General features: G+C 31.9%; 2 protein-coding genes across 3 annotated transcripts; one reads left to right on the forward strand and one right to left on the reverse strand.

The window, feature by feature from the left end:
• Positions 1–10,917: 10,917 nt before the first annotated feature.
• LOC129303484 (protein CHLOROPLAST VESICULATION) lies at positions 10,918–12,011 on the reverse strand. The gene is made up of 2 exons (XM_054942831.1): positions 11,506–12,011; positions 10,918–11,398 (listed from the first exon to the last, which is right to left on the reverse strand). Exons 1-2 carry the CDS (start codon positions 11,598–11,600, stop codon positions 11,068–11,070), a joined length of 426 nt encoding a protein of 141 aa, XP_054798806.1. The 5' UTR covers positions 11,601–12,011; the 3' UTR covers positions 10,918–11,067.
• A 2,249-nt stretch (positions 12,012–14,260) lies between these two features.
• LOC129303379 (probable protein phosphatase 2C 22) lies at positions 14,261–17,715 on the forward strand. Of its 2 annotated transcripts, none has more exons than XM_054942667.1 (4): positions 14,261–14,901; positions 15,482–15,688; positions 16,107–16,318; positions 16,926–17,715. In XM_054942667.1, the coding sequence occupies exons 1-4, from the start codon at positions 14,749–14,751 to the stop codon at positions 17,488–17,490; spliced, it is 1,137 nt and encodes a 378-aa protein (XP_054798642.1). In that variant the 5' UTR covers positions 14,261–14,748; the 3' UTR covers positions 17,491–17,715. The 2 variants fall into 2 exon arrangements, with proteins under 2 accessions (XP_054798642.1, XP_054798643.1); XM_054942668.1 differs by having other exon boundaries at positions 14,761–14,901; positions 14,992–15,688.
• Positions 17,716–20,308: the final 2,593 nt, after the last annotated feature.

Below are 20,308 nucleotides of genomic sequence, written 5' to 3' on the forward strand. Positions count from 1 at the left end.
TTGTAAAAAACGCTTCAAAAGATTGTACATTAAAGATGTTTTCGGATCTAAACGTCCCATCGAGAGGTGTTTGTACGAAAACGTCTTCATATGAGGGCGTTCCAATAAAAAAATGCCCTCTCTAAGGACGTTTCTGTACAAACGCCTCCGGTGAGAGCATTTGCAATTTTTTGCTGTAACGCAGGAAATATTTTTAGAGACATTTTAAAATGCCTCTAAAGCCAAAAAAAAAAATTGTCTCAGAAATAACATTTTTTTTAGTGGTTACACACAATAAGAGCATCTAGCTACCAAAAGGATACTTCCTCTGTTTTTGAAAACGGGCAACAAATGAATTTAGGATTATAGGTTAATATACACTTTTTTTTTTGTTGCAGACTAATGTACCCTTCGCCATTCAAAAACACATTTTATGAGGAAAATTTGGCTTCCCTCCCCATGTAGCCGAGAAACTTGGAAGAGTTGGGAGCCAAAATTTTTCCTTTCCCTTCCGTCATTGAAATATGCTCTTTTTTTTTCCTGACCATTTTCACAGTAACCCAACTACGTCTCACTTGGTTTGAAGGATTTTAAGTCTTTGATGGGTCATGGGTAATCTTTTTTTCATATTTACTCTTATTAAACATCCTACAATAAATATAAATTTATTAAGTTTTAAAAAAAACAATAATTACATCTCAAAATATTAAAAATGCCTTATATTTTTTGACATATAATTTCTTAAAAAATATCTTATATTTTTAAATGGAGAGAGTATTACTTTTGAGGTTTTGGTTTTCCTCCCCTCTTTTTTTGGGTTCAATTCATTTAAATTTATAAAAAATAGTTTTTCTATGGGCTTGGCGTGAAGGCAACGAGAAAAAAATACAGGATAAACTATATACAAGTTTAATAGATAAAAAAAAGGAACTTTATGATATAATCAAAATGCCTCAAATTTTATTATATATTTAAGGGAGTCAAAAAATTGCTGCTGTCATACAATTTAACCATGTTAGGATGAGAGTAATTTTTTTTATTATACAATGTGAATTAAGGAGTAAAATTACCTCACACGATAAACAATTTTAAAAAATTAGAGTAAGCAAGGATATGATGGTAAATTGGTAAAAATATTAATAATTTAATCCGTATAATTTTAATTCAATTGTAACTTAACCTCTAAATTTTAATATATTGTAATTCAATTCTTATATTTTTAACTTTATAACTTAATTTCTGAATTTTGTATCTTACGACTCAATCCCCGTAATTTCAATCATTTAATATTTATAAAGATTAAAATATTTTATTAATTTAAAATATTAGTAATAAATTTTAATCATTATAATTTATTTTTTAAAATATAAAAATTAATATTTAAATAATTAAAAATATAAGAATTGAATTGCAAGAGTCCAAATTTTAAAACTGAGTTATAACAAGTCAAAACTTAAAAAAATTAAGTTATAATTGAGTCAGAATTACAGGAATTAAATAATTAAATTTTTCTAAATTAGTTACTATTTTTTCCTCTCCTAAACTAAATAATGAATTATTAAAAGTAAAACCCCCCTTATCTTCTCTCCCTTAAGAAAATCAACAACATTAAAAACATTAACTCCTCTCCATGCTCTTCCCTTTTAATTTCTTGAACCAAGCACGGCCTAAAGTTTCCAATAAAAACAACTTTTTTGCCTGGCAATAGACAATAAAGAGAACCTGAAAACACAAATATCCAGATACAGATATGTGCGCGCTTGCGCTTGCACGTGATATAAAATTTACCAGCCCCCCGACTCCTCATAAGAACTCGATCCTGCAATCTAGTTAGTTAAAATTTTTTGAAATATTAAGCAAGCTTATTTACATTATTGCGGAACCGTTTGAACAATATTGCGCTTGTCTTTGAGCTGTGTTTTCTCTTTCCATTATCATCAATTTTAAATTTTCCGAGGGCACGTACAGGGCTCAAACCAAATCAATGGATCATTTTTGTGCAATTTAGTTTCCACATCTCGAGTAGTTATTCAGGCATTTGTTACTATCAGGAACAGTGCAAGTGATAATGGAGGCAGTAGCCTGTACAATGGATGAAAATGAAGAGAGATGCTAAAAAAACTGTGACTTGACGAGGAAGAAAGAAAATAACGATAACAATGAAGGAAGTAAGGATTATGAATGAGCATTGTAGCTTGGCATAATTGAGTGCGAACAAGCAATACCTCTGAGCTCTGCATAGTGCGTACTTTACATGTACCTAGTTCATGGAAAATACTATCGCTTCGTGATGTGTCCCCTTGCTTAGCTTTGATGAATCGAGAACTGTCTCTCCTACCACTATTTTTATCGTGGACGATCATGACGACAAGTTTCACTGTTTGAAGGAACGTAACAATACATACCGTCTTGTATATATCTTCCGTCCTGCGCTGTGGTATTATTAGCTTATCATTTCTATCCTGTTAACTACATACAGTCGTATACATAACAGACAATCACAAGTACCTCGCACGTCTCAAGGAGACCGATATTTACACATTTCACGACGTACGTGTGTGTTGATTAGGAGACTAGACTCTATGGTTTTTTGTCACAAAAAGAAACAGCAAAACCCAAAGCAGAGAACAAAAGAGAAAGGCAAAAATAAAACAAGAAGAAAGCAGGTCAAGTTCCCATTTATACATCGATCACAAATTAAGATGATCAAGGAGCAATAAGAACCAGTGGAGATGGGGCTTCAAAACCCAATTGGAAGAGCACATGGTGAAAATTTCCCGGGATCCACAGAGTGAGCAACAATTTCTTATAGCCCGTTTGGTTCAAAGAATCAAAGGGAATGTAATACAATGTAATGCTAAGGAATGAAATGTAATGTAATAAGGATTATATGTGTTTGTTTGGTATGTTATATAAGGAAGGATATTTTGATATAAAATGTGATTGTAATGAGGATTCCATAAGTTTATTGATGTAATCCTCTTTACAGTGTATAATGTAATTTCCTTTACATGATATAATTTCTTTTACATTATTTAGTACCAACCAAACAGCTAAAATCATGTAATGCATCAAGATTACAAATAATCTCCTTGCATTACATCGAACCAAACAGGCTATTAGTACATGACCAGGATTCAGCGCAAAATCTACAACAATTGTTGAGTTCTCCCATACAAGGCCAAAACCCTGACAACCGAAGTGAACTACCTGCTTGAGGGGTAAAAATCTGACCGCAATTGAAACGTTATTGCCACCATAGCCGCGGAAGCAAAAGGCAAGCTTAAATACTGGACACTACTTACCTACCTTATTAAATTAAAAAAATGTAGTTAAAGTATTATAACGATACTGTACAAAATAGAAAATAATGGTGATTTTAGAGTAATCCAATTAATACTTTATTTTTCTGCATGAAGTGACCGATATATAAGACTGTTAATTTATTGTTAAAAAGTGACTGACAAGTACTCTTTTTTAATTTTAATTATAAGTCAAAACTATCAATTTCATCATTTTCGAGGAAGGATGGTTAATAATATCTTTAACTTTATTTAAAAAATTTTTGTTACAAAAAAGTCTCTAAGAAGGATTACAATTTGACATGATTAAGCAGGGGTAAAATATAAAAAAAAATAACCTGTACAATTTTTCTCTCATATTTGATATCTAACTTGATAAAGGGTAGTTTATTTATTAGACATTTTAAATTAAATTATAAATCAATTTTATTTATTAACGTTAAAAATATAACCCATAATTAAATTTTAAAATTTCCTTATACCTCACTCTGCCACTCTATCGTATACTCATTGTTTTTTTTATCATTAATGAGCCATGCATTATATTTTTTATAAAATATTGAGTTGAATGTCATTTTTATCCTTTAATTTTATTTTAAAAAATCTACGAACACTCTAAATTTAAATATTTTATAATAAAAAATATAAAAACAGAAAGAATCACTAAAATTAAAACGATAAAATTAATTTATAATTAAATTTAAAATATTTAATAATTTTTTAATAAAATTGAAGAGCAAAAATTACTCAATTCTCACATTAAATACCAAACAGTAAACCTTTAAAACTTCCGTAGGGTGCAAGAGACCAGTTCCCCCCCCCCACCCTCTCTCTCTCTCTCTCTCTGAAAGGTAATTCCATTGAATGTCAGGATAAACTGGAAACAGGTGGAGTGGAGTTCAAAGGATGGTGGGATGGGACTGGGGGTGATGGGATGATGTCACGTGAGCGTCACCCCTGCAACTCACATGGCACGGAATGAGCAAAAGGAGGAATCTGTGGAATGGGAAGAGCACGAGTCCCAGGGAGAAAGACCAAAACCACCTTGACGGACGGGAGGGCGGTGGAGAGGGGCAGAGACGCTGAGGAAAGGCGGAGGTTGATTTGATGGTGTAATTAAGGCCCAGTGATTACGTGTCGAATGGACACTGGTGGTGCTCCTGTCACAGAAAGATTTGAGTGAACTTAAGCACTGTGAGGTGAACAATATATTGAGGATGAGGAGCAGTTGAATGAGTCATGAGTGCGCGAGTCAGGAGTGCGATGGCGCGGACTCCAAGGTGGATCCGAGCGTGCCAAATACTGTATGCCTTCACAACCCTTCACTGCGTAGTGCTGCTTGCTACTCTATCTTCATTTATTCTCACTGTCCCTTTTCCACTGCATTATTCATCATTTCACCTCCTGGACTCCACCTCAAGGAATTTAGGATATGTTCGGATAATTCACATTTGACCTTTGGGATGTGTTTTTTTAGCGCTTTTAAAAAGTTAAATTTTGTTTAGATAAATAAATGGGGATGAAAATGCTTTCTCCCGGTGCATCTCAAATGCTAGTGAGATTCCATTAAAAAAAAAAAAATACATTAATGTTACTTTTGTTTGTATTTGAAAAAGTTAGTGCAGCACTCAAATTTTTGAAGATTCTGAGCTATCTCTGACCTCTCCCAATTTAAAAATATAAAATATTTTTTAAAAAATTAAATATTTAATAATATAAAATATTTTTAATCTTTTAAAGTATAATTATTATTTTTTTTAAAATATCTCTATTTATTATTGACTTTATATTTATTATAAGGTATTTAATAAAGATAAATATAAAAAAATAAAATTAATTTAAAAATATATAACTATTTTATTAAAAATAAAATTTAAATAAAAATATCTTATATTTTTTACTAGATGAGGTATCTATATACTTTTTATGAATAATTAACGGGTTCGACCTTTATCAATGGGCCTTGTTTTTCTCTTTATTTTTTTTTTGTGAAAGGCCTTGTTTCTCTTTTAGTTAAAGAGAAAAATTATATAAAAATTATTTTAAAATTAATATATATATATATATATATATATCCACATGTCTTTGTAATTTCATTCAATTTTGAATTAAGTTCATATAATTTATTCTATTTTAATTTAGTCATTAAAAATTTTTTAATTTATAAAATTTAAGATCATGAAAATTTTCCTTTAGAAAGCATAATTAAAAAATTTAATTATATTTTCATTAACTGACTTTAATATTAATTATATAATTTTTACAACTCAAAATGCAATCCCTCCATTTGAAAATGTAAAACATTTTTAATAAAATCTCACACTCAATGAAGTAGTTACCTACTTTTAAATTAATCTTATCTTTTTATATTTACTCCTATTAAACACCCTATAATAAATATAAAGTTATTTATTAATAAAGATACTTTTACAAAAAATAATGATTATACCTTAAAATATTAAAAATGCTTTATATTTTTAACATTCAATTTTTCAAAAAATATCTTTCATTTTTAAACAGAGGGAGTATATAACTAGACTGTCTTTTAAATATTTTCTATACATATAGAATTTTCATAAAAATTAATAAAAATATAAACAGTATATTAAATAAAATTTTATTTTTTTCATTTGGCTAAAAGTATTAAATTAAATCGTCCATAAATTTCAAGAGAATTTTTTTTATAAAATTTAATAATTCATTATTAATTTTAATCTCTACAGTTTAACATATATAATAGATGAAATTATAAGAATTTAATTATAACAAAATAAATTATAAAAATTTAATTTAAAATTGAGTAAAATCGTAAAAATTTATAAATATATTTTTGCTTTAAAGTGTACTCAGGTCAACAACAATCATTTAAAAAAATATTTTATATGTCTTTTAATATTTAAAAATTATTGACACATCTTCGTTATATATTATTCAACAGATAAAATCTTGTATTATTTATATCCTTTTCTCGTATATATTATTAACCATTTTAAATTTCACACTATTTATATTTTTTTTAACAAATCAACTTTTATATAACAAAAATTACATATAATAAATACTCTATATATTTTTTAATAATTATGCATTTAAAATTACTGTTCATTATATATCATCCAAATGTCTAGCAGAGCACCGCATTGAAATTTTTATCACGTTTTTCAAATATTTGTAATATATTATATTTATATAATAAAAATTATAAGTAATTAAAAATTAATATTTTTTAATAATTATACATTTAAAATCATATTTCATTATGTATAAATTAAATAAATTTTAATTTATCAAACTAATTTTTTTAAACTGTAAAATTTTATTATGATAATTGATTTTGACTAAATTGATTTGTGAACCCTGAAAACCAAACACGCAGTTAATGGAACTTCGACTGATTTAGATTAGCACTTGTAGGACTTTCTCTAGCGACAAGCTTTTTCACCCAATATTTAATTTGATTACGGTTTTTTTTTAGGACTCGAAATCAATAGCTTGAACCATACGTTTCATAGTATTCCCACGGACCCTTTAAAATAAAACTCGCATATGATGTAATCCTGGCTCACCCAAAAATAATATCATCTCCATCTTAAATTACAAAATACTTTTTTTAAAAAAATTCATCCCAAAATATAAGAGACTTTAAGTAAATTAAGATTTTATTAAATATACTAATTTCAATATTATTCTTACTCTCTCTATAATTAATTCCCAACTCTTTTCTTTTCAATATAATAAATTATGGATACGAAAGTTTATACTTTTTGTTTTGAAAAGATAAAATTATTAAGTATATTAAATAAAATTTATTGATACATGAGATTTTATTTAAAAATATTTTATAATTTAAAATTTAAGGAGTATAAAAAAAAATTCATCCTTAAATTCAGCATACATGTGCAGTCCAATGATTTTTGTTAGCTGGAGCTTGTCTGAATGCAGGAGGAAATGAGGAAATATACGTGACATCCTGAAACAGCGTGCAAACAATGGTCCGCACGCGTCGCTCCGATGCTGTCGGGCCATCCTGAGTCCAAGATAAATAGAGAAACCCCAATCCAAACTGGAAAACACATACCCAACTAGTTGCCTTTTTGTACAAGGGGTGGGCCATGAGAATGAGGATGATATATAATCAGGATCAAACTGATCGTAAGTAACAGCATTAGCAACGTCGTGATGCAGCCGAAGGGGTCCAGGCGAGCGCGCGCACAGAGAAAGTGTGATATAGAGCTGCCCCTCCGGAAGGCAGATATTGATTCATGTGTCGGCGTGTAGGTGATAATGTATAGCAGCATTTTTGGTTCTGGGCGACAACAGATCCATATAATATTGCACCCCATTTGGCACGAGATAGTCAACAACCTGTTCCCCACTCACCAGTTGCTACTAGTACTTTGTTAATGTTACCATATGGTGACCAGACATTGCAAGGTGGGATTGTCGTTTAATTCCCCAAGTCCCATGAATATTTGAAGGACAACATAAATATTTCATTGTTATGTACACATTTTTGAAGGACTGGCCAAGACCCAGTGTTTTTCCAGTTAAGGAGCCTACCGTAGGGTCTATACTAAATATTTTACCATTTTGGCCGCATGCATGCTACGATTTAGTTGTGTGTCTGGTCAAGATATCGTGCGTGTGGGTGTATTGCTTTCAAGTTTCAAGCCCACGATCTACTCCGGTCACACTTTCCACGTCGTGATTTCTAACCACTAGAAAGTTCACACTACATACCCGACGTACGGTCACTTTTTTTCTCTCTTATTTACAGCTTCACTGACACCGAATGTCGTGATGGCCAGTATACATTTCAAATTTTCTGCGTTTGTTGCGTGTTTATTTTGAGGGAAAAAGGAGAGCAACTGAAGTAAATAAGAAATGAAGTGAATAAAAGGTTATTTTAAATACAGGGACACAGGATTATTAAAAGAGAGAGAGAGTGCAGTGGTGGGGATCGGCGAAGGTGGGAGTGAAGGGGGAGGGCAGGAGTAGGCAGTGGGTGGAATATAGAGGGAGGGGGCATGATATGATGATATCCCAGGAATGGCCAGAAGAAGAAATGAAAGAGAGAGAGTAAATAATAGCATTAGAAGCTAGCTAGTTCTGGTATTTGTCCTAGGAAATATTCAAACACCATGCCTGCTGGTTGGTAGTTACTCTCTGCGCCTCTATAAACAACCCACGTACCTAGTTGCAAGGCTAGACCAGCGATGCCACTCCGCTGCCATCATCGCCCCTCTTTTCAATGCCACTCCTGCCTCCTCCTCATTTCTTCTTCTTCTCATCAATAATATTTCAGAAAATCCTCTTACATTATTATGTTCCACAAATTGAGAAGTTAGACCGCTTTCTGCAGTTGACAAGTTACTCATGCTAATTGATCTCGGTTTCATCCTTACATTTCATAACGAATTGGTGTAGTATATTCATAATATAACATATGAACAGTAAGAACTAGCATTCATATTGAGACTAGAACTCATAGGGTAGAAAATAGATTTATGGATGGAATCAAATATGCAGTATTTACAGATAAAAGTATTCGGTTATTGGGGAAAAATCAATATACTTCTAATGTCGAATCAGGATCAACTAGGACAGAAATAAAGCATTGGGTCGAACTCTTCTTTGGTGTCAAGGTAATAGCTATGAATAGTCATCAACTCCCGGTAAAAGGTAGAAGAATGGGACCTATTATGGGACATACAATGCATTACAGACGTATGATCATTACGCTTCAACCGGGTTATTCTATTCCACCTCTTAGAAAGAAAAGAACTTAAATCAAAATACTTAATAGCATGGCGATGTTTATGGGCCTCTAAGAAAAACATAAAAAGAAAAATATCAATCAAAAATTACAAGAGCGTAGTTTTTATATTAGCCAGTGGCTAATAAATTTTAAAATTTTGCTGCAATTTCTCAATCCTTGAGTAATATTAATTTTTTATATAAAATAACTAAATTATTTATAAAATATAGAATAATAAAAAGTCACCCTTACAATCATTGGCGCCAGCCACTGAATAGTCACCAATGAGGTCGCAAGAGCTTCAACATTAGTAACATTTTTTTTTTAAAATTTGATGAAAGTGGTCAAAGAGAATTTTGTTCCCACAATCCCCTGATCACCTTAGAAAGCTTGGTGGCCATCAAGCAACGTTCATAAAATGCTTGAAATTTTAAGACTTTCAATTTAAAATTGACCATGTTAAATTAACTAGTAATATTAGTAAAATAATAAGTTTTATTTTTGAATTAACGATGCACCATTATGATTTATGTTATAACATAGGAGCGATTTAAAAACCTAAATTGCTACATTTTTTATTTTTCCAAATGGACTTTGTGGCTACTAATCTTTTTAGGTGTCTGAAGGGTTATGAGATCAAATCTCCCCTAACCACTTTTGTCAATGTGTTTTAAAAAAAGTGTCATTAGTGCTCGAGCTTCGATGATCAACCACCGACAAGGTCTCTAATGGCCCTCCGATGGCTAGCACTAATGACAATGGAGATAACCTTTTTTTTACTATTTTATATTTTAGGGACAATTTAATTATTTCACATAAAAATTAATAACAATTAAGAATTAAGGGATTGTAGTAAAACTTTAGAATTTATTAGTTATTGATTGACACAAATATAGTCCAACAGTCTTTGATTAATGTTTTTTCAATACATAATTTATTCAACCCAACTCATTTTGTAATTAAAATAATAGTAGTGTAAACAATGGATAATGAAACTTTAAGTTCCTTATATTTGACTCAATTATTAATTTAGTCCTTTATATATTCTTAAATTATCATACGAATCCTTTCAGTTTTGAAATATAAATTAACTCTCACAATAATCTAATGTAAAAATTATATTAATAACCTAACGTGTATATGTAATTAGATGAAAACAAATTAAACCTCAAATTAGTTTAATTCTTATCAATGTAATCCCTCAGACCATGTTTTATTCTCTCATTTAAAAAACATCAGAGCTCCTTTTTTACTGTTTAAGTAATTATACTTCTTTTCAAATTTTACTAACATTACCTCAATTTTAAGGGATATGTAACGATTCCCCCAAATCCGATATACTGACTACCGAGCAGTCTAAACGCTCGAGAATTTTTGTAGATCCAACCCCTTGTTTATCTAACTTGTTTATTTCCTTTTATCGTGAATTAAGAACAATCTTATTTGATATATATATATATATATATATATATTTATTTTTAAAAAAATCAAGGCGTAGATGTCTTTTCATTTGATCTTCGCACTAATCAAGTTCAATCTGTTTGACAGGAGACTAGGATTTTACCCTGCTCGGTGGTTTTGGGCTTCATAATGTGTGATCTAGGTGGGGAGCAGATAATGGGCCGATGGTATTTTAGCTGTGAAATATAATGGGCCTCAGCCCGGTTTCATGTTTGACGCAATCTCGTCTCCCGGAGCCCACAAAACAGTTGGAAAGAGCTATGATTACGAGACGCGTCGACTAAATGAATATCAGTTTGTACTACAATGTACTACCATCACCAACTAATGTAATTCCAATTCAGTACTGCAATGGTGCGAGATCATTTAACATTTACTCCAAATTTTAGTTTTTTATGATTCAATAAAAGAAAGAAATTGAGAAATCGGAACAACAATATCATATTCAATCAATGAGTCTGCAATTCTGCAGGAATGGTAACAATATTTGATTGATATGTTACGTGTACGTAAATACATGAATATGATCCCTGAAGTAACATTTACACGGCCAGCTTAGCATGCTGTTTAGAGGGAGAAGCAATCGGCCTTGATCTGAACGGCGGCAGAAAGGGGAGGAGCAGTCTTGAAGGCGAAGAATCGGACGGACTCATATCTCCGGCGTGCGGCCGGTCTGGGAAGATTCTCCGGCACGACGGTTTCCAAGGAGTTTTGGCGCCAGGAGGGGCAGGTCCTCTCGTGGCTCCACTTGGCGGCGGGAAGAGGCAGAGGCAGAGGCAGAGCAAGGGCAGTCTGGTGTTCAGCGGCAGTGACCAGACTGGCGAGGTCTAGTCCGATGAGAGTGGAAGCCATTTTCACGAGAATGCATCGCCTTCTCCAGCACGCTTCATCTCTGACCCTTCATTTCCAACACACAGAGGAAGTCATTAAAAGAAAAGCAAGAACAAACAGGGGAAGCGAAGAGAGTGAACGAGTGAGGGTGATAAATAAATAGATCAGACTTACAGAGGAAAGTGAGGGGGTGGCTTGACAGGGACGCGGGTATGGAGAGTAGGGTTTGAAGATGGAGTGGGAAGGTTAAGGCAGCAAGTGGTTCTCATGATCAAGACTCTAGCAAAGAAGAGGAGGCAGAGTGATATGGGAAGAAAGAGATTCAATAAGCAAAAAGGGAGGAAGACATGTTAATGTTATATAAAGAAGACGATTGGGAAGTTAGGGTCAGTTTGGAGGTGGTTTCAATCTGGGAATTGAGGCGTGTACCCTTCAAACATTCACATAACAACAAATCAGTGATCCCGTCTCCGTCTATTAGTAATGCTATCACCTCCCTCCAAACACGCAACACCTACAAACATACAAGTCTCGAGTCTCATATTTCAACTACAAAATATCTCAATTTCTTCTCTTCTCTTCTGCCAGGAAATAATAGTTTAATTATATTCAATAAAATCAAACACGCTTTATAAATTCGACTTGGTCTTCTTTGTTTTTGTGTCGGTTGATTTTTGTTTTTTGTATGCTTTTAAAAGGGATGGATAATTATTTTCTTGGCCTGGAAATAACGAATATTCAGAGAAGTTGAAAAAAAAAAAAAGCACAATTTGTGATGGGGTAAGTGAAAGTAAGCTAGACATGCGGAGCACAAATTGAATACCATTTTCTTAAGGAACAAATAGTGCAGCCAAATACATGACGGAGAGAGAAAACAGGGGAGTCACTATCTAAGGGAAGCCACCGTCAGTTAATTGATACGTTTGATGTCTGGATGCAATTGGCTTGGTTGTTTTTAACCTTTTCGTGGTGAGGATATTTAATTATTTATCGACTACAAATTTTGGAGCGTGCTTTTTCCACGCCTACATCAACTCACTCATCAGTAAACTCAACTTTAAAGTATTTATTTTGCAATTATTAAAATAAAATTTATAAACAACTTCAATAAATCTACTCGTTATCAGTCTAGCCTAGATTTAACTTGAATCATCCATTTTAATATTAAAATTTTTATAATTTGCATTTTAGTAAATATAAAGTAAACATTTTAAATCTGGGTCGAGGTCTAGATTTTATTAGTGTGATGAGGATCATGAAAGTATAAACTGTTTTTATCTTGTAGGCCCTCGCAAGAAACGTTTAAAATGTCCGTAGATATTTTTTTTTGGAACAGTTAATTAATCTCGTAACATATAAGAAAGGGAGGCAAAAATTGTGCAGTTAATTCATTGATTAACAGCGAAGCTCTGACACTCGTGTTCGCTGCCAAATTTATGTCGCGACAGGGTAGCAACTAATTGCCCTAGGGATTGCAAGTTAGAGCTCCTGATAGATTCATGTGCGGTTCAATTTATCACAAATTTCATATGATTAATGAATATTTGATCCATTTTATTAGGTACAGTCTACTCACTAAAAATGATTACTTGAAGAAATTGACTCAGTAAAAGTTCCCATAATTAATTATCACCAATTCATAATAAATCTGGTTTGATTTGTCCAAAAAACAAATTCTGGCTTCATTAATCTAACAATCTTCCACTTAAATGCCATAGATTAAATGAGCTGGACAAATATAACGACAATATATCAATCATCAATATAACCTTGTTATTATTGGTTATGTGATTTAATAACATACAAGCTCATAGATAAATGGAAGGTGGCATGTTTGATTCCACTTATAATTTCAACCTACAAGTGTTTGACTCTCTAAATAACTCTCTCTCTAGATAACTATATTAAACCTTATCTACAGTTCAAAAATAAATCATTTCAAGATTAATTTATAAAGATAGCAAATAGTATAAAAATGTAAAATTTCAAAACGAGCAGAATGGATTGAAAATTTTGGTATCTCAATGATTATTTAGAAACGAAAAGATAAGAGATCAGTGAATTCAATAGGAACATAAATAATGTAAAACACGTCAACACAAAATTCTTTTTAAAAATTATATATATAGGTTTTATGAAATAAACTTACTTATAAATAAGTTTTATAAAATTTAAAAACTACAATTTATAATTTAAAATTGAGATAAAAAAAATAATAACTCTACTAAATATATATACATTAGGTTAATTAAATAATTTACAATTACTTTATTATGATTTTATAATTATAACTTCTACTTTTTCCGATTATAATTCTATATATTTAATAATTAAATTGATCATTTTAATTATTGAATATATAAAATTATAGTTGTCAATTATTAATAAAATAATCATAAATAATTATTATTAAACTTTAATAACATATAATTGTTTAATTATTAAATATGTAAAATTTTAATTGTAAAAAATTAAAATTATAGTTTTAAACAATTGATAAAGTAATTGTAAACCAATCATTTAATTGATGTAATATATATTTAATAGAGATATTATTATTTTTGTAGTGTAATTTTAAATTACATTCAAATTTTAGGGGACTTAGTTGTGATTTTTAAATTTTATAAAATTTATTGATAAATAAATTTATTTTACAGGACTAATATGTAATTTTTTTAATAAACGTGATTAGAAAACAACTTTAACAAGACGAGTATATGCTAAACAAAATCGAATAAAACACGCGAAAATAATAATGAATTTGAGATTTTGATATTTTCCCTCGCCATGGCAGTCTTTTCCTTTTGTTTTGATTTGATTTGTTTTTGTTTTGTTTTGTTATTTGGCGCCGGGGGGGGGGGGGTGGCCAAATTCGAGTCCTGGAATATCCAACCTTAGTTTTTATAGCAGAAAAGATCTGGCAAAAGGTCTTTCGTTTCAAAGACCACGACGTCGTTATGAATTTTCCGTCACGTGGAGCCCCACCGACTCTCCCTGCGAATCGCCTATATTCTTTCCACCACTCGTAGTAGTTCACCGCCCAGTCTCTACGATTTCGTCACCTGTGGTCTCCATGCCCTGATTCTTGCTTCCTCTTTCCTGCATTCTGGAAGTAACTTCATTGGGGCCACCTCTCCTCTCTCGCAAATCTCCGCTACCTGCACACTTCTCGGTCTCTCACCCACCAACCCCAATTCCATATCAAAAACCCTAATTTTTCTCTCTCTGCACCTCCGTTTTCAGTTCTACAACGGCTCTGTAGTTCGCCTTCAAGTGGGTATACCTGCGTTCGATTCGCAGCTGAGCCATCCTAGAAAGTCAGTTACTGGATTGATGAATTGCGGGAATCTCTGTTCTTAGTATTGAGAGGGTGAGATTTGGGGGGTTTCCAGGAAGGGGATCTTATGGTTGATAAGAATGGAGGAAAATGAACAGAATAAAAGTAGTGGATTCAGGAGTTCCGGCGAGAGTCGTCCGCCGAATCCATTCGCTGCCGAATACCGACAATGCCTTAGCACCGAACGTGGGGCGGCACCAAGTAAGAAGTCCCTTGTTCGGCATCCTTCTCTTGTAAGTTTGAGCTACAAACTTTTCTTCATTCCTCCTGACAAATGGGTCCTACATACGTTTACTGTGCTAATGGTGTTAATGATGTAGCAGCTTGGTTCCAGGAGGAAAGAACGAAAAGACAAGTTGGTCTTGCTGTAATTATTTTTCAGCTTATCATTTGATTCGAAGTATTGGTCTAAAACAAATTTAATGGTATCTAGGAATCTTTGAAGAATGATGATGGGATAGAGGATAGCGTAATGCAGAAGAAGTAAAGTAAAGCTGAACGTAATTTCATCCCAACCCCCCCACCCCCACAATTTTTTTTGTTCGGGATCTAACTGCTTGCTTAGCTAACATTTATATCTTCGTTAGGTGGGACGGGAATTTTGGCGGGCAACTGAAAATATGCTATATTGCCTGGGTTTCTTAATATTCTTATTCTATATCACTTCGAGTCTTTTTAATTTTTTCATCATATCTTTTATAAAATGAGTGTCATTAATAACATTTTTTCTGATGGGCGTCTATCTTTCACCTTCTCCATTTATTGGATACGTGTCCTTTGTTGTTCCTGAAAATTTTACGGGAAATTGAGTAGATGAAGACAAAGGTGTCTGAAATATCTGCTGAGCCAGAACCTGTTGTTGGAGATTGCAAGTCTGTGTTCCTACCAAATGTTCGCTCTGGAGGATGTGCTGATATTGGGTTCCGTTCAAGCATGGAAGACGTGTATTTGTGCGTAGACAACTTTTTGCCAAATTATGGACTCAGGAACCACATAGATGGGCCCAGTGCATTTTATGGGGTATTTTTCTATTCTTAACACATTAAGTATCTAGCTCATGGCAGTGATTATAGTGCCTGTGGTGTTTTTGAATTGAGGTGCCCCCTTCTCTGTGCATGTGTGTATCACATGCCAATCTTTGGAATTTAATAATTGACTTTTGTATGCCGTTCCTGTCATCCTGATATCCCTTGTATTTTCTTTTCTTCCTACATCCTGCTCGTTCAGCGCGGTACTTTTGGAAGTTCTTGGGAAATTGTAGATTAGATCATATTCTTTAGTGATAGTATTTGCTTTTCATATGTTCATATGGACCAATATATGAGCTCATTTTATACACGTTATTGCTGGTCTTTGCCACTTCTGACAAGCGTTAGAGAAGCATTTGTCCTGCATTTGTTAGAAAAAAGTAACCCATTACTCTATATGGGTTGATCAGTTGTTTGATGGACATGGCGGAAAGCATGCTGCTGATTTTGCTTGTCATCATTTGCCAAAGTTCATTGTCGAGGATGAAGGCTTCCCAAGTGATATTGAAAGGATTATTGCATCAGCATTTTTGCAGACAGACAATGCCTTTGCTGAAGCTTGCTCTCTTGATGCTGACCTTGCTTCTGGTACCACTGCTCTGGCTGCTGTTGTCATTGGAAGGTTAGGGTTTTGATATTTTTATCTTTTTTTTTTTAATTGCAAAGGGTAATATTTTAGGTGCCCATTATCGTTCTTGAAACATTGCTAATGGTATTTTATTTCGTTTCCCCTGAGCTAGCTGTTATCTGATTGGAATGGGATGAGTAGCATGATGCACGGATTCTGAGTTTTTTTTTTTAATAAAAAATTGACTTTTCAGCTCTATTTCATGTTCTCTTGATGTTTGTGAAGCTTGATTTTAAAAAACAAAAGGCGAGTCCATCTTGGAAGTTGTTTTGCACATGTAACGATATTGGCCCTCGATATGGAATCAACCAATTTTATGATTAATAATGCAGAATGAATGAACTTGTTAGCTTTTTATAGGTTTAGTCTTTGTTAGTTTAAGCATTATATATGTCAAAGAAATTTACTAATATTCTTTTTGTCAAGAGTCTAAATGCCATGTGTCTCTGGAATGCCTGTTGTGAGGGTTCAAGGACACTTTAATCTGCCACCCAATTGGTTGGTATTTGTAAATTTTTCTACACTTTCCCCAAAGAAAAATAACACATTGCCGACTCATGCCTTTGATATGTTGCGTGTTGATTGTAGTTTCTGATTGCAGGATGTTGGTGGTGGCAAATGCTGGAGATTGTCGAGCAGTGCTGTGTCGCCGTGGAAAGGCTATTGAGATGTCAAGGGATCACAAACCGACACACAGCAAAGAGAGGAAGCGCATTGAGGCATCTGGAGGTCATGTGTCTGATGGATATCTCAACGGACAGCTCAATGTAGCCCGCGCTCTAGGTGATTGGCACATGGAAGGATTGAAAGTCAGAGATGGTGGACCTCTTAGTGCAGAGCCTGAACTTATGACCACAAATCTGACAGAAGAGGATGAATTTCTCATCATGGGCTGTGATGGGATTTGGGATGTTTTTAGGAGCCAAAATGCTGTGGATTTTGCTAGGCGAAGGCTTCAGGAGCATAATGATCCAGCCAGGTGCAGTAAGGATTTGGTTGATGAAGCTTTGAAGAGAAAGAGCGGAGACAACCTAGCGGTGGTTGTGGTTTGCTTCCAGCAGCAGCCTCCGCCTAACTTGGTGGCACCGCGCTCTAGAGTGCACAGGAGCTTCTCTGCTGAAGGCTTGAGGGAGTTGCAAAGCATCCTGGATAGCTTGGGCAATTGAGTTGATGCTAGTCCTTTCTTTTTTTTCCCCGGATTTCTCTTTGTACCTCATAAGATTCATTCGTAGGATTTGACCGAGAGTACCTTAACTGTAATATATGCGGCATCCAGTCCACTTTTATTTTGGTTTTTGACAATGTGAAATTATTCGCATTGGGTACTTCTTTTTGCCTTGTTTCCAAAGGCCAATCGGGAATAATATGCGTCGACGATGAGATTCCGAGTACTATGATTGCTTATTGGTTTGGGTATACTTTTGATATTTGAGTTTTTGTGAAGGATTCTATTTTTTTTTAAAATAAATAAATTAAGCAGTGTAACTTTCTCATAAGGTAGATTGATGTGGAACTTATGTGCTGGAAGGAGTCAAAAGGAAGCTGAATTTTTCACGACTAAATAGCACTACCTCCACTTTAAAATATATGATATTTTTTAAAAGTCTTATTTAATGCAAAATATATAGTATTGAATAGCTTTTATAATTGTTTTTTAAAAAAGTTAATTATTTAATCCTTCTAGTTTTAATTTAGTTACAATTCAATCTCTGAATTTTGATTTGTTATAATTCAATCTTTAAAATTTTGATTTGATTGTAAATCAGTTTTTGAATTTTACCTCTTATAATTTAGCTTTTGAATTTTTTACTTTTTAAATATTAGTCTCTATATTTTTAAAAATAAAATTATAATGATTAAAAATATCTTAAAATTATAACGTGGGCGAGATTCGAATTTTATTTGAGATGTGCTTATATTTAATGTCTTACTTCAAACATGGTTATCCTTAATAAAAGAATACTTGTGCCCAAAAAAAAAAAAAAAGAAAGATATTCATCATCCATCTTATTGTCATGTTGCAATGCATGGTCATAATAGTGTTCAGTGTTCACATCTGGAAAAAGCCTTTGCAACAAATCAAAAAAGCAAAATAACCTTAAGCCATATATTTAAGTTGGGTGGGGTTAAGTTTTATCTAGCACGAACATAGTGACTGCGCCTGTGAAAGGCAAAGCAAAGCCGCTATTAGAAAGCTCCAAAAAAGATAATTGATAGGCAAATTATTGTATTGATATTTCAAACAACACAACAACAACAAAAGTTATTCTTATCTTACTATGTGAGTTTGTTTATATAAATTATACAACATCATTATATTCTATTATTAACTAAATTTTTAAAAATATTATTAATTAAAAGATACTATTCAATAATTTTCATAAGCATTTTCTTTAATATTTCAAATAATAATTAAACAAAATGTTTGAGTATATTGCCATGAATTTATATCATAATAACTAGTCCCAGAATAATTGAAGTCAGATTCAACTACTTTAATAACATGCAAATAATAGAAAAGACGATGGGATTTATACGAAAGAAGACCAATTATTTAATGCACAGTAAATAATTGCTTAAAGTATAACACTTGTTATGAAACTAATTTGGAATAAACCAATAAAGCTCAGAAATATAAAGTTGAAATTGAAATCAACCATTTATTTACTGTGTCTGCATATTTTTAAACAATATAGTCTTGAGATAAATAAAATATAAATCTACTTTCTTTCTAAAATATGGACAAACTTTTACTTTCACAAAAATTTTAAATTTCACTTTCATGATATATGAATTTTGAAGCCGAAGGCTTTGGCCTCGTGTAGGCAGAAAAGGCTTTTTGAAAAAATGTTACCTTTTTTAAAAAGGGCATTTTTTAATAATAATTTGTTATTTTTTGTAACATATTTTTACTTTTGTACAGTCTTAAAAATAGAAACACGTTATTTTGTTTTTGAATTTATTACCCATAAAAAATAAAATATAAATTAAAAATTATATAAATACAAAATATGTTAATATGCTATTATAAAAATTCAGTATAAAAATATTTTTAAAATGCTAGTACTCATTGTCAAGCATGCCTTAACTTTTTTGACAAAATGAAAAAAAAAAGAGCATAACACAAAATATTGCAAAAAAAAATTAAGAAAAAATAATTTAATTTTACAAAATCTATTGATGGGACCCACAACATTGTTAATGTTACTGTTGCATAATGGTAAAATTGATTATACTTTATTGTATAAGATAAGATGTTTCTATTTCTTTTATGAGAGTAATAATAATAGACGTGACACTGGAATTGCTGTGATCTTTGCATCCCCAGTCCCAAATGATTAATGGTAAGTTGAGAGGAATTTTGGATTCTGCTCTATGTTGAGAGGAACAATGTCCCATGTTTAGAAACTATTTACTTTATCAATTAAATGTCTAATAATTGTTTACTTAATCAATTATTACTTAATGAATACTGAATATATTAGTCAGCAAGAAGGAATTGGGAGTATTTAGGCATGAAATATTGCGCGTTACCCATAAAAATAACTAAAAATTCATGCATTGTTGAATAAATTAAATAACTACATTTTTTCCTTATAAAAAAAACTATATTTTTCTAATCAGTCCCCAATATATCAATCATTACATACGTATGGCTACATACGAAATGTTTTTATATATGTATTGATTAATAACTATACAACGCATGGGGTTTGAATCTAGTTATAAGAAAATGTAAGATAAGATTATGCATTTAAAAAAAATATAATAATGATATTTTACAAACTTAAATTTTTATAACAAAACTATAAATTTTTAAAAATGTTCTTACAAATTTAATCATTATATTATAATATCATTTTAATTCTCTCTATAATTAAAGAATAATATTTAAAAAATATTATTAATGAAATTTTATTTTTATAAAACTATCTTATATTTTAAAATAATTTTTTTAAAATTTATTTTATAATTTAAAATATA

This window comes from Prosopis cineraria, unplaced genomic scaffold, assembly GCF_029017545.1.
Source record: "Prosopis cineraria cultivar Desert tree isolate PC_DT_omini unplaced genomic scaffold, ASM2901754v1 PC2, whole genome shotgun sequence".
Lineage (NCBI taxonomy): Eukaryota > Viridiplantae > Streptophyta > Magnoliopsida > Fabales > Fabaceae > Prosopis > Prosopis cineraria.